This window comes from Myotis lucifugus, unplaced genomic scaffold (assembly GCF_000147115.1).
Source record: "Myotis lucifugus unplaced genomic scaffold, Myoluc2.0 scaffold_10, whole genome shotgun sequence".
NCBI classification, from domain to species: Eukaryota; Metazoa; Chordata; class Mammalia; order Chiroptera; family Vespertilionidae; genus Myotis; species Myotis lucifugus.
In genome coordinates, this window is record NW_005871058.1 from 12,011,225 (window position 1) to 12,026,036 (window position 14,812).

A 14,812-nucleotide genomic window follows, 5' to 3' on the forward strand; every position below is an offset into this window, starting at 1 on the left:
TATAGTTTTAAAAAAAACTATGAACAAATTCCTATGCACACTGCACATATCTTATTTTGAAGTAAAAAAACAAAACGGGAACAAATACAATATTTGTATTTGCATGTGGCCCGCGGGCCGTAGTTTGAGGACCCCTGGTCCAGATGGTGCTTGAATTCCTCCAGGGCAAGGACTTCATTACCTCATCATCTGTCCATTTTACTGATAGATACCTTATGCCAGAATGTTTTTATTTTTGAATAGAAATATGCTTTCCTATAATTTCAATCCATAGATACCAGTTCTTATCTCTGAAACAACACAGTTCTGAAATATCTTGAGGCATTTGTTTCTTTTGTGATGTTTCTCCCACTTCAAGGAGCAGTTCCTTTGCTTGGGAGCTAAAACAATTCCTGGTACAGAGTAAGTAAAAAATGAATATGTGATTTTTAAAAATAAACGAATGAATGAATGTGTAAATGCCCTTGCCTTAGCCTTCATGATAAGCCTATGAATAATAAGACATTTAAGGGAGATGGACAGAGGTCAGGTTGGAGAGTTACTGATGAAAGGGCAACAAGTGATACCATGGAAGGGGACTAAGATCTTTAGAGAAGAAGGAAAAATAGAGAAATGCAGAGAAGACAAGGACCAAAACCCTGGACCCTCACTACAATGCACCATACATTCTATTTTATAGCTCAGAAAGCCCAAAGTTATAAAACTCAATGATTAGAGTTGAGGTTTGAACTCAAGTGTATCTGCAGTATCTTGACCTTTTTGTTGTTAATTCTAAGTAAACTAATCTTAGAGGGAAGTGAAGTCAAGAAGTAGACAACATTTCCGGAGTGTTTACCTCACATCTAACATTGTGTAGGCATTTATAGGTATATTCCATCCTCACAACACTCCCATTTTACAGATGAGAAACTGACGTACACAGAGGCTCAATAACAAGCAAAAAGTTCTAGCTATTAAGTGGTAGAGCTGGGACTAGAGGACAGGTTGCTCTGACAATGATCTCCATGTGTCCAACCCTTTCCTTTATACCCAGACATATCATTAAAACCATGAAAGTTTCATTAAAATGATCAGACCTGGGCTGCTGTTAGTCTCTTTTGAGAACCCATTGCTGAAATGAGTAGAGGAGGCTTAGCTTTAACCTAAGTGGTCTTTACAGACGAGAGAGGGAGGGCATTGTGGTGGGATGTGGCCACTCATCTAAGTGTAAGGATAATTCTTTGGTCTTTTGTGAAAATGAAAAATATTCTGATAGTGTTATTTCTTCATAGCCTTCTATTCATTTTAAAAGCACTACTAATGAATACTGTGAATAAATGTATAATCCTTTTGTGGACATCCTTCACAAGGTCATAGAACAGGAAGACTGGATTCAGGACACCAGGCTTTCCTTTTAGAATGAATTTTGTCATCTAATGCACTCATGGTATATTTGAAATAGGGCTTTTACCATCTACTACCTCATTCACTCTGCCTTCCACCCTAAGGTACTCTTAAATGCACATTTGACTGTGCAGCGACACCAAGTGGCTAGTTGAGGAATGCTTATATGCTAACTTAAGACTATAGGTTAGGACACTGGGGGGTAAGGGAAGGTAGGGGTTTGTCAAGGGCGGGGGGGAAAAAAAAGGACACTTATGTAATACCCTTTGTAATACTTTAAGCGAAAAATAAAAAAATATATTTAAAAAAAAAAAGACTATAGGTTAGGTTAAAAAAAATTCACTGAGCCAGGCTGCACACCATATTTGTTACTTTCATCTGTTTAGATCTCAGAGAATTAAAAGGAAACTTCCACAAACCTGGCTTTAATAGTACCTTTTAATAGATACCTTTTCCCACCACAAGGAACCAGAGTTCCTTAGCGAAATGGCTAATTCCAGCTGTAGAACAAGAAATGTCAAGGTGTGCTTGAAACATACTGGAGAGCAACACTACCTCACCTCTGGAGGCTGCTAAGGAATGAAATCATTATTCTGAAAACTGATTAACAAAGAGAAGGTATCAAGCTAAAGAGAAGGCATCTTGCTTTTTCTCTCCGACTCTATCTCACGGGAACTAAATAGTAGGTAAGGGGAAATTTTTCTTTAGCAAAGGACTCCAGCTAATAAATGAAGAGGAAAAAATAGAGGATATTATCATTTTACAACCTCTGGTGAGACAAGGCATCTAGGTAAGAGTGAGCTCTATGACTAACATCACAAAAACAGAGGCAAGCAGATGTTATGAGCCAGTGATGGAGGAATACACCACCCATGAAATATCTTGGCAAACACCTGAATCTAATCATGCCTCTAGTTCCAACTACTAATTTACAGGCAACGCAGAGGACAGAGGGACATGTTAAAAAGCCACAGAAAGGCAACCAGCAGGATTCAGACTATGAAAAACAATAGGACAAATGATCCATAAACAGCAGGAAAAAATGAAAAGGTGTGGTGGTGAGAAAAGCTACAGATTAATAAAAATGTAAAAGGTGTACCAACCAATTGAACTGGATGGATCTTATTTGGGTCCAGATTTAAACAAACTAAAAAAAAAGAGATATGGGAGCAATCTGAACACTGGATGATTTATATTGTTATAACATTAATGAATGACTGCTAAAATTTTAGGAGTGATAAGTTAGTCTGATCATTTATTTAAGAGTCTTCAGCAGTCACACTGAAATATTGACAAATGAAATAATACAATATCTGGAATTCACCTAAAACTGACCCAGAGTAGGGACTGGATGGAAGTTGTGAAGGTACACATGACACAGAACTGGCCTTGAGTTAATTATTATTGAAGGTGAGTGATGGGTGCATAGGGTTTCATAATCTTGTTCCTGTTATCTTGTTATGAGTTGGAGAGTTTCCATACTAAAAAGTTAAAGACAAATGAAAAAAATCGTACCAACTCATTATCCTGGGTCTGGGCATACATATGATTAACAAGGTTGGGGAACATCCGGTCCTTGGGATGTATAAGGCCCACAAAATCATTTGGTTTGGTCCTGCCAAGGCATTAGGGGTGAGTTAATTAAATGTTTGACCAAATATAGCAGGCTAGTTTCTAAGTTGATAATTTTGTATGGCCCACGAATGATGTTATAAATATCCAAGTGGCCCTTGGCAGCAAAAAGGTTCCTCACCCCTGAATTAGAAACTAGCCTTAGCGTCTAATGTGAACAAATTTAATCTTCAACCTCATTCCTTATGGAATAAGAAGGGAAAGAATTATTACTGAGACCTATTACAGGTCACAAACATTAAGTAACTTATAAATAGCATCTTAATAAATACTGAAAGATACTCTTTAACAGTAATCCTATGAGGTAGATGATAGTATCAGTACTTAACAGATGGGGAAAGTAAGTCTTAAAAACTTCCCAAGCATCATCCCGGAATTCAAACTATTCTAAAATATAACTGTTCATTATATTGCACCAGGTTGCCTCCCAAGACACAGGAAAGAGAATGGAGAAGAAGAGCAGGAACTAGGGTGAGTCAGCTGAGACACCTAGTGTGCAAGATTTAAGGAGGTACTCACTCTCAGTGCCAATCCTGTGCTTGGACAACTGTGAGAGCAAGTGCCTCCTTAAATCTTGCACCACAGGTGCCTCACTTCCCCACCCTAGTCCCTGCACTGGAAAGAAATTCTTTAATTAGAGTTTACTTTCTCTGCAGCCTCTATAGTGAAGGCTGGAGAGTCTGAATGAAGATTAGAGTAGAAGAGTTGGGGGTCTCCATTTACTGCTGCCCAGCTGTAGTACCCTCAGTGTCCTCTGGGTGGCCCTGGGTCTCCTGGACTAACTGCCCCGTTCAGCCACGCTCACAGTATCATTATGCATCGTCTACAGAGAAAACTGCACCCTCAGGTGTAGAGTTGGAGCTAGTCTGCCAAATAACTAAGTTTGGAGGCCCCCTGCGAGTGGACTCAAACTGTCCAGTGCAAGATTAATTGTATATTTATTTTTCATGAGGTTGTTCTATGGTAACTAGTGGTGAAACTCCTGGTGTCTGCCTACACGTGGTTGGGTGCCCATCACACTGTAGGATTTTAACACATAGTCACTGATTATCTAGAAAAGACTTGGTTTCTAAGGGGAGGTTGGGGTCCGAAGAATAAGAGCACGCAACCATTTGCACCTGTTATTCACTGCAGTCACGGGAACTTGGCCACAAATGAGGCCCTGGAAACAGAACGAGGATGAAAATAGGATGCATGTGTGCTCTGCTCAAAGGTCCACAGATCATGAGCCACCAAAGGGGGTGGCAGTCCAGCTCTGGCATATACTCCCTGCCCTCCCAGCATTTAGGGAAGTGTGAGGTAAAACTGAGGTATCCCAGCCTTATGCCTCCTATGTATTTATGACCCCAAACTACAGCTTGACTTAGCTTTTTTCTGAGTCTCCCAGAACCTTGTTGTGGTTAATGCTCAGCTTAAGCTGAAAGGATATTCTCTATAGTCAACTCAACTTGTCAACTGACAAAAGTGTTTATTCAGATACAATGCATATGTTTGTGTGCTGTAGGCTGAGGAAATGGAAGTGAGAAATCATCTGGACTCGGTATTTCTTAATTAATCAACAATCTGAATTTAGAAAGTGAGACTAAGGAAGAATCCTATTTACAATTGCATCCAAAAGAATAAAATCTAGAAATAAATTTATCTAAGGAGGTGAAAGATCTGTACACTGAAAACTATAAGACATTAACTAAAGAAATTGAAGAAACAAATAAATGGAAAGATAATCCATGCTCATAGATTGTAAGAATATCATTAAAATGTCCATACTACCCAAGCAATCTACAGATTAATGCAATCCCTTTCAAAATCCCAATTTTCACAGAAATGGAAAAACAATCTTAAAATTGATATGAAATCATAAAAGACCCTGAATAGCCAGAGAAATCTTGAAAAAAGAACAAAGCTGGAGGTATCACACATTTCCTGACTTCAAACGATATTACAAACCTATTCAAAACAATATGGTATTGGCATAAAAATAGATACATAGATCAGTGAAATAAAATAGAGAACCCAGAACTAAATCCATGCATATATGGCCACCTAATTTACAATAAAGGAGTAAAAAATATATAATGAGGATGGGATAGTTTCTTCAATAAATGATGTTGGGAAAACTGGACAGCCACATTACAAAAGATTGAAACTGGACCCCTATCTTACACCATATATAAAAATCAACTTAAAAATATTAAAGACTCGAACATAAGACCTGAAATGTAAAGTTTCTAGGAGAAAACACAGGTGGTAAGCTTCTTGACATCAGTGTGGCAATGGTTATATTTGACAGCAAAAACAAAGGAAACAAAAGCAAAAATAAACAAATGGGACTACATCAGACTAAATAGCTTCTGCACAGCAAAAAAACAAAACAAAAACAAAAACAAAAAACAACAACCCAAAACACAAAACCATCAACAAAATGAAAAGGCAACCTACCAAATGGGAGGAAATATTTGCAAATCTGATAAGGGGTTAATTTGGTAAGAGCCAAATCTGAGGAGAGGTTAAATCTGATAAGGGGCAAGTTTGAAAAGGAGTAGTATTTGCAACTCTGATAAGGGGTTAATATCCAAATATAGGGTGTCCCCCAAAAATGTATATACAACTTTGAATAATGATAAGGGCAGTGTGTATTAAAATATATTTCATTTTCAAAACTGAGCTATCAGCTGTTAAAGTGTGTATACAATTTTGGGAACACATATATATAAAAAACTCAATAGCAAAAAAGCCAATCTGATTTAAAAAAAAAGGCAGAGGATCTGAATAGACATTTTGCCAAAAAAGATATGCAAAAGGCCAAAAGGTATATAAAAAGGTGCTCAATATCACTAATCATCACGGAAATACAAATCAAAGCCACAATGAGCTATGACCTCACACCTATTAGGATGGCTATTATCCAAAAGACAAGCCGAAACCAGTTTGGCTCAGTGGATAGAGCGTCGGCCTGAAAGGTCCCAGGTTCGATTCCGGTCAAGGGCATGTACCTGGGTTGCGGGCATATCCCCAGTGGGAGATGTGCAGGAGGCAGCTGATCGATGTTTCTCTCTCATCGATGTTTCTGACTCTCTATCTCTCTCCCTTCCTCTCTGTAAAAAATCAATAAAATATATTTTTAAAAAAACCAAAAAAAAAAAAAAAAGACAAGAAATAACAAGCATCGAGGATGTGAAGAAAAGGGAACTCTTGTGCACTGTTGGTGGGTATATAAATTGGTGCAGCCACTGTGGAAAATGGTATGGAGAGTCCTCAAAAAATTAAAAATAGAACTTTTGCATGATCCAGCAATTCCATGTCTGAGTATATATCCCAAGGAAATAAAATTACTACCTTGAAGCGATATCTGAATCCTCATGTACAATGCAGCATTATTTATAATAGCCAAGATCTGGAAATAACCTAAGTATCCATCTGCTGATAAATGGATACAGAAGATGTGATACATCTATAAAATGGAATATTATTCAGCCACAAAAAGAAGAAAATCTTGCCATTTGTGACTACATGGGTGGATCTCGAGGGTATTATGCTAAATGAAATAGGTCAGACAGAGAAAGACAAATACTGTATGATCTCACTTATATGTGGAATTAAAAAAAAGAAAAAGAACTCATAGATACACAGAACATATTGGTAGTTGTCAGATAAAGGGGAGGGGTGGAGAAATGGGCAAAGGTGGTGAAAAGGTACAAACTCCCAGCTGTAAGATAAATTAGTCCCGGGGATGTAATGTACAGTAAGGTGACTACAGTTAACAATATTGTATTGAATATTTGAAAGTTACTAAGAGAGTAGGCCTTAAAAGTTCTCATTTCAAGAAAAAAAATTCATAACTATGTCAGGTGATGGATGATAACTAAACTTATTGTGGTAATCATTTATCAAAGCATTATGTGTACACCTTAAAGTAATACAATGTTATATGTCAATTATATCTCAGCAGAGCTGGAAAAAATATAAGTGTAATGCAAACGCTCAAGCACACCCTTAGATGCTAAAAATGGTCTCCTTACGTGGAATAGACAGTGATGCTTTCCCTCTCCTCGATTTTAATGCTGTTGTCACTGGGAACAGGCGGGTCGCTCTGAAACTGGTTTGGAATCCGGAACCAGACTTTGATTTTCTTCTGTAGGGAGCCATCGTCACTGGGGAACACGGCGAAGGAAATGGGGACCGTCATCCCCATCCCAATTCCTGCAGACAGAAAAGCCCACGGAGTGAGGTGGGATTGAGAGACAGGACTTGCTCAGGCCTGTGAAAATCTGCTAGCCTCCTTCTCCTTCCATGACAATATTTTCTGGTCACAAAATTGATAATATACACGTGAGGCATTAAAAAAAATATGGTGGGCACACTTCATACACTCAAAAGACCTCCAATTTGCATATATTGGAAGCAGGGGGTGTAGCAATTCAACTCTCTTAGAAAAAATTATTTAGTAATATATATCAAAACCGTAAATATTATCAGTACTTAATTACTTCCTATCTAAATGTCAATTTTAAGGAAATACCCAAAATACGGAAAAGGCTTTTAGTAATAGGATATTCATTGCAGCAGAGTTTATAATTGTGAGAAACTGGGAGCCATATAAATAGGCTCAAAATAGGAATATGTCCTAATAAACTGTAGGCACATGATGCAGTACAATGTAGCTAGTAATAATTATGCTTAAGAAGACTATTTCACAACAGTGGAAAAAGAGTGATGCAATAAGTAACAGAAGCAGGATATACGATTACACAAACACTACGATTGTATTTTAAAAGCCTATTAAAGAGCCCTAAAGAAATACATTCAAAAGACAACAATGATCATACTAGAAAAGATGGATGAGGGGGGCTGTTTTGTGATTTTTTCTAATGAGTTTTATAATTTTTACACATATTTTATTATAAAATATGTTATGCTGATGTTAAGAAGAAAAAGATTTCTTCTTGACCTCCTATGGGTCAGCTTATTGTTCAAAGCCTGATTACTGTGGTCCTAGTAAATGTAGCTAAGGTTAATACCAGTTTCTAGCCTTCTAAGTGATCAGCTTGAGAACTACCCTAAAAATTAACCATGCCATCTCTTTTTTCACCTTGCTTTCTGACTCATTTTAAGTTTTCAGCGATTCCAAAGTATAGTCGAAATTAGAGAGTTTAAGAGTTAAATTCATATTTAAATGTGGTTTACATGCTAACAGGTACACGGAAACGTCAGGCCTATCATTTTAAAGTAGGGAGGTAGCCCATACAACTGCCCAGTCTTTAGGAGTGGGACAGATTTAGAATCCTCAGACCCTTCCATTGTCAGGGATCTGCCATAGTCATCACTGGCTGACTCTCAGGACCCCTCAAACTCTGAGCTACCAGGGGGCTGACTGGAGATTTCCATTCTTGGAGTTAAGATCTCAAGTCAGAGGCTGACCCTCTCCTTGTGGCTTGACTTACCGTGGGCACACTTCACTGAGTTCACCAATCCAAAGACATGATAAGCACTGTACAGTTAAAAAACAACCACAAACCACCCTGGCTGGCTCAGTGGGTTGAACGTCGTCCAGTGCATGGAAAGGTGGCTGGTTCGATTTTGGTCAGGGTACATGGCCAGGTTATGGGCTCAATCCCTGGTAGGGGTGTATGTGGGAGGCAACTGGTCAATGTTTCTCTCCTCCCATTCTCTCTCTCAAAGTCAACAAAAAACATTTAAAAAACCAAACAAACCAACCTAAAACAGCTATAAAGAGGTCAGTGCAGCAAGTTCACATGTCACTGAAACAGGTAGTGACAGGTGCACTGTGGCCCCTCCCTGTGTTTTCCACGAATGAAGTGAAGACCATGCAAGGCTCGCCTCTGAGACCAGAGCCACATCCTTCAGGGGCACTCACCCTTGTCATTGGTGCCTCCCACATACTTCATGACTTTGGGCATTGCTTCCCGTAGAGCCTCATCCACAGGCTTATCTGTCACTTCCACGGTGGCAAACTTCCCGCCTTCACAGGTCCTTTCCTCATAGGTCACTTCTTCCTAGAGACAGAGAATACACAGTGCTTACGAGGTAGATGAGAGCAACCTGGGATGACTTTTAGAAACAGAAATAATCCAGTTACAGGAGGCACGAGCTGCTAAGGAACTTTCCATAACAAGCCTGGGTATGTCCACTGGGTAGAAGAAACAGCCTGAATATAAAGGGCCATGAGAAATAGACTCTGGGATTTCTTACGATGTAGAGACAGCAGAAAAAACTTCATGCAATCAGTATTCTTAGAGAGGTAAGAGAAGACACTGCTTCCAACACCACCCATGAACATCTCCAGAATGCTGTAAAAATAGAATGTTCAGAGATCAAAGAGCCCTTGGAAATGAAAAATACAACAGAAATTGAAAAATTCTGTAGAAAGTTTGGATGATTACGTTGAAGGAAATCTTACAATGGAGAAACAAGTTCTCACTGCAGAAAGCTAGCAGGATCTTTTCCTCTTTTATTCATTCAGCCAACAACTACAGAACATCTACTATGTGCTGAGCACTGTGCAGGTGCTACAAAACAGAAATAAAAGATATGATTTCTGACCTCATGAGTGGCACGGTCTAATAGAAGTAGCCAGGAAACAGGTTATAACATGATGACATGTTTAAGGGAGAGGAGTGTAAGGGCAGTGTGGGAACACAGAAGAGAGTTATTTAGGTTAGTTTAGGGGGCATGGGTGTGTGTATTTATGTGTCTGGGTAGGTTATGCTGACTTTGAGGTGCTTACAGATCATCCCACTGGACATTCAGTCACTGCTGTATTGATTCATTGAGTAAACATTTATTGAAAACCTCTGCCAGGTGCTACATATTTAGAGTTCAATATGACAGAGGCAGTCTAGTTGGGTGGTGAGAAGAATTACATAATTGTTATACAATGTCGTAAATGCTCTGATAGTTTAGGGAGGGCAATTCCAGACAGTAGTCACCACAGGGTGAAAGAGAAGAGTTAAAGAACAGTGTGTTGATGATGATGAATACAGGTGGTTCTTTGTGGCTGGAGCATGACTGTCCAGCAGGGCAGGGCAAGAGAGGAGGCCAGAGGTCTGGCTGTGGTCAGAACCTGAAGAACTTGTAGGCTGTCATGGGGACTTGGGTTTGTACCTATCAGTCCAATGATGGCGATCTGACAGCAAGTCAGTTTCATCTGCCCCAAATTAGTTCAACTGATTTTGTGTGATCTAAATATGGAATTTTGCAAGTGTGTCTGAATCTTGAGTTCTGGGGAATGGTATAGGTGATCTGTGCTCTTAGCCTGTTCCCCAGGAAAGCTGCCAAGGAAGCAATCCAGTTTGGTGCAGAGGGTCAAGGGCCCCATGAAAAGTCTACCATCCTTTAAGGCTTAACTCAACCTCTTCTTCCTAAGTGATCCTTCCTTCCTATGAACTCCAAAGGCAGGTAACTCTAGAACTGGAAGGGCCCTTCCATATCTGTCCGTTCACCTGCCTCCTGCTATAAACGAGCAAACTGTCCACTGTGCAGCTGAACACACAGGTCTGGAGCTCAGCAGGCGACTGGCATAGGGATAGGAATTTGGGAGTCATCAGCATACAGAGTAACTAAAGCTGTGATGAGGATGAGCTTGCCCAGAGAACATTTATGGAACATTTTATATAAATCCAATCATGTTCATTAATCGCCTGTCCACAAGCCTTCATTCACCAAGTTCTTATGGTCCAGGGATCACCTAGCTTCTACTTGCCTTGCCAGCTACACCCAGAGCACCTCTTCATTGGCCTTCTGCTATCTCTTTAAATGCCAAGGTCATTCCTGCCTCAGGGCCTCTGTATCTGTTGCTTCCTCTGCCTGGAGTATTCGTTCCTGTCTCTGCCCCTACTCATCTAAAAGTCACTTCCTCAGAGAAGATCCTTATTAAAAACAGCTTCCCAATGATATTTTTATAGGCCATTGTACTTTCACAAATTGTAATTATAACTGAATGATAATGTTTTTAACCTCTGCCTGCAACCATAAGCCAGCCTCATGGGGTCAGGGGATTATCTGTCTTGTTTATCACTGTATCTCTTAACACCTAAGCACTATGTCTACGTCTTGCACATAGTAGGCATGCTATTTGTGGGAAAGAAGGCTGTGGAGTGAAATCTGGTTTTTACTCTAATGACAAGGGATACAATAGGCATAGCTGGGTGGAGAGATGAGAACCTTGTCTAGTTGTATTTATCCTAAAGAGAAGGTGGTTACAATGTCTTAAGGTGGTTCTATGGCAGCTATTGCCTGTTTTTCACAGCCTCTGTGTCCCTAACCTCTCACTGGAATCACTGGATCTCTGAGAAAATTTAGGCTTGAGAAATTGACATTATAAAACTATTTTAGTTCATCAAGGAGCTGAATTTAAGTAGAGTTCTCTCTATTTTTTGCAGAAAATAAAGCAGCTAAGTTAATACAGTTAACACATTTGATTTTTTCAAGTCTAATATCTGTAAGTGCATTTCCTTGTTACTTGAAACATGAGAATAGTCCTTCTCCACCCTGTATTCAGCTAGCTCATGCTCCCAATTGTTACTAGATGAGGATTTTGGCCTGTGGCCACAAACACCAATTTTCAACATTCATTGGGAACCCTGGTCAAGTTCAAGTCCCAGACAGAGGCCTTACAAGAGTGCTTCTTGGTATGGGATTTGCAAGGTCCTCTTGCAGGGTCAGTTTTTTCCCTTGCCACATGCTGATTTTGGAAGCTAACTTTCTCATTATAAGAAAATATCAATCATCATTATCATCATCAACAACAACAACGTCAACCTAACTGAGTACTGTCTGTGTGTCAGGTATTATTTTAAACATTTTACCTGGATTCATTCATTCAATCCCTCCAGCAACCCTGTGAAGAAGTTAGTTTTTTTTTAATCTTTATTTTCAGATGAAACAGGAGCACAAGAGGTTAAGTAAGTAATGGGCCCAAGTTATAGTGGACAAGTGGTAGAGCCAGTATTCAAACCCCAGGCAGTTGGGTGCCAACCAGTGTGCACCCAACTAGACACAAATCCAATAAAGATGTCAGTTATTAATATCAGTCTGCTCTGAGTATCCACAAGGCCCACCCAACCCAACACAGAGACCATGTGTCCTCCCCCCTCCCTGAGCAATGCAGAAGGCGCATGATAAGGTCTGCAGCAGCCTGGGCCTCCCCTATGGGTGCATGGAATCAGTCTTGAACATCTGGTGAGCCCAAACCCAAGTTACACGGGACACATCATGTGCCACCCATGTGCCCAGGAGAGTAGACAACAGTTTCTCACTCAGACTCTTTCCAGGGTAAGAGAAAATTTCAGGGAGAAGCTCTTTTCAAAATAATAATACCCTGGGTTTTCATATATATACATATATATATATGAATATGTATGACAGGCTTACAAGTATCTGAACATTTAATTGTTACACAGATATTATCATTCTCATAATTGTGGAATTTTAGTATTCAGAGTGGTTGAGAGGTTAAGTAACTTTCCTATAAAATTACCTGTAAAACTAAGAGGAAGCTAACAGTTACCACCCCCCACCAAATGCTAGGTAGTATGTTGAACAACTTATAATTGGTTATCTCATTTAAATTTCAAAACAATCTTATAAGATATGACATTATTTTCTCTCAGGATTAGCTTTAGAGAGGTTAAGAAAGTTGCCTGTGACCACACAGCTAGTAAGAGTGGAACTGAGGTAAGTTCTGACATAATGATATTACCACCTTGGTAGGTGGTTTACAAAATATTTTCATGTTTTTTTAAAATTTTAATATTTATAGTAACTCTGGAATCAGATGGGAAGGGCATTTGTATACTTATTCTACAACTACAGAACCTGAGGTTCGTTCAGGTTAAATGATTTGCTTTGGCCTGGTGACAATATCCCATATTGCCCCATATACCCATCAGATGCTGAGAGAAGATGCTTATCAGGCAGCTGCTTTTATCCCTAGAGGCATCAAATCAGAGGCAGGTGATGCTGTATCAATAAACGTCGAACAGGAAGCAGGAACTCCTAGAGTATTTTTAACAGAGGCATCTTAATTCAAGGACTTGATTTCACAGATAATAAAGGACTGAGATACCTAACAGTGGACAGTAAGGCAATCCAGAGGTCTGTAAATGCCTTAGTAGAGGTAGAAGGAGGATTATCTGTTACCTGAGTTCAGGTACCTGGATCACTTGGTGGAAGCTAGAACCATGGTGACTTGTCTAGCAAGAGCCACAGAGAAGCACCTTGTGCCAGAAATATGACAGGGTGGACAAGGAGAGGGAAAAATACCCTGGCTTCTCCCTTCCTCAGGCCCTCTTATCTCCTGCTAGTGCCTCCCACTGGGCGAACCTCGATGGGAGAGAGCGGACACTGCAGCCTGGGAAACAGCCCACAGGGGTCAGTTCCCACTCCAGGTGCAGACACAGAGAGAGGAACAGGAAACGGCGGGTGGGGTGGGGGGATGGGGGGTGGGGTGGGATGGCGAGGAAGGGATCTGAGGGCAAACAGGCAGCAGACCAGCCCAGACCATCAGCCTGCATTTGCACTGACTGTTAACCCAAACAGACCAAGTGAGCCAGACTCCACCACAGAAAGAAAAGCTCTCTGAGAGCTGATGGTGACATGTGGATTCCTCAAGTGTTAGAGCCAACAGGGACCCTAGAGATCACTAGGCTGAGTTCACAGGCATTTGAATGTCCCCCTTGTTCAGGGCTAAACTGCCCATCCTATAGCCGAGGAAACAAATACAGACAGGTGAAGTGACAGCTATGGCTGCTTGGAGAATCCAGAATCCAGTTGAGGGCTTTTGTGTGATGATCACTGTACTAGGTACCAGAACTTGACCCCAGACAACTCAGTCCTTTAACAAACGAGGCGCTGAGTTGGAAGCTGAGTATACAGCCACTAAGTGCACAAAATACCTGTCGGCAAGGAAAGGATCATCTAGTGGCAGACGCCTTGTTTTGAGGGGGCAGTCCAATTTGCCTGTGTTAGCAGTGATGCCAGTCTCAGGGGAGCACAGCAATTATGCCCTGCTCACTCCTGTATTCTAGGCACCCAACTCTGGGAGTCCCACGGGCCAGCAGCCGTTTTACTGGGCCTTTGCACACGCTCTCTCTTTTCTGTGCACTCTTGCACATTCCCGAGGCCCAGCTGACCACACTTCCTCCCCAAGGCTCACCCTCACCCCCAGGCGGAATGATTGCTTCTCCCCTGTGCTCCGGCCTTGCACATTTACGTCGATCTTGTTCTTAAGGGTATGTCTTAAGGACAGCAGTTTTCCAGTCCTTTCTGCCACGGAGGGTTTCTCAGCAAACCCAAGTTCAGGATGTTTAAATGCATTCAACAGGCGCTGTCCACCTCGCCGAGCTGGGATTCTCCCCGCCAATCAACCTCGCCTGTGTGTGTGTGTGTGTGTCCCCTCCTCAGCAGAGCCCTGAGCCCCGCCGCACCGGACCTCCCCCTTCCCTCCTTCCCAGTCCAAGTGCTGGGCCATGGACGGCCGTGCCCAAGGCAGAAGCCATAACGCACGATCCGGGGCACATTTCTGCCCCACCGGCCCCTCAGAACCCGCTCCAACCCCTTCCGGGTGCGCGGGGCGCAGCCACCCAGCAAGTCCTGCGGGCCTACCTTGCCCCCTTTGCTCAGGACCTGCCAAGGCCACGTCTCTACGCTCCCGAACAACGAGTTCCTGATCATGCCCAGCATGGTGTCGCCGCGGCAATCGGGACGCCCGAGCGGACGTGGGGTGGCGGGGGGCAACTGGGTGGCGCGGTGCAGACTAGCTCGGCAGCGCGTCCGGGGG

The 14,812-nt window shown here is 41.4% G+C and overlaps 1 protein-coding gene across 1 annotated transcript in view; it reads right to left on the reverse strand.

Moving 5' to 3' along the window:
- Positions 1-14,806, reverse strand: part of HEBP1 (heme binding protein 1) — a 21,143-nt gene extending 6,337 nt beyond the window's left edge. Inside the window, exons 1-3 of the mRNA XM_006084261.3 lie at positions 14,638-14,806; positions 8,891-9,029; positions 7,035-7,215 (exon numbers count right to left, since the gene is read on the reverse strand). Of these exons, the coding sequence (XP_006084323.1) occupies positions 7,035-7,215; positions 8,891-9,029; positions 14,638-14,715 (398 nt within the window). The 5' untranslated portion in view covers positions 14,716-14,806. The remainder of the gene's footprint in view (positions 1-7,034; positions 7,216-8,890; positions 9,030-14,637) is intronic.
- Between the last annotated feature and the right edge of the window lie 6 nt (positions 14,807-14,812).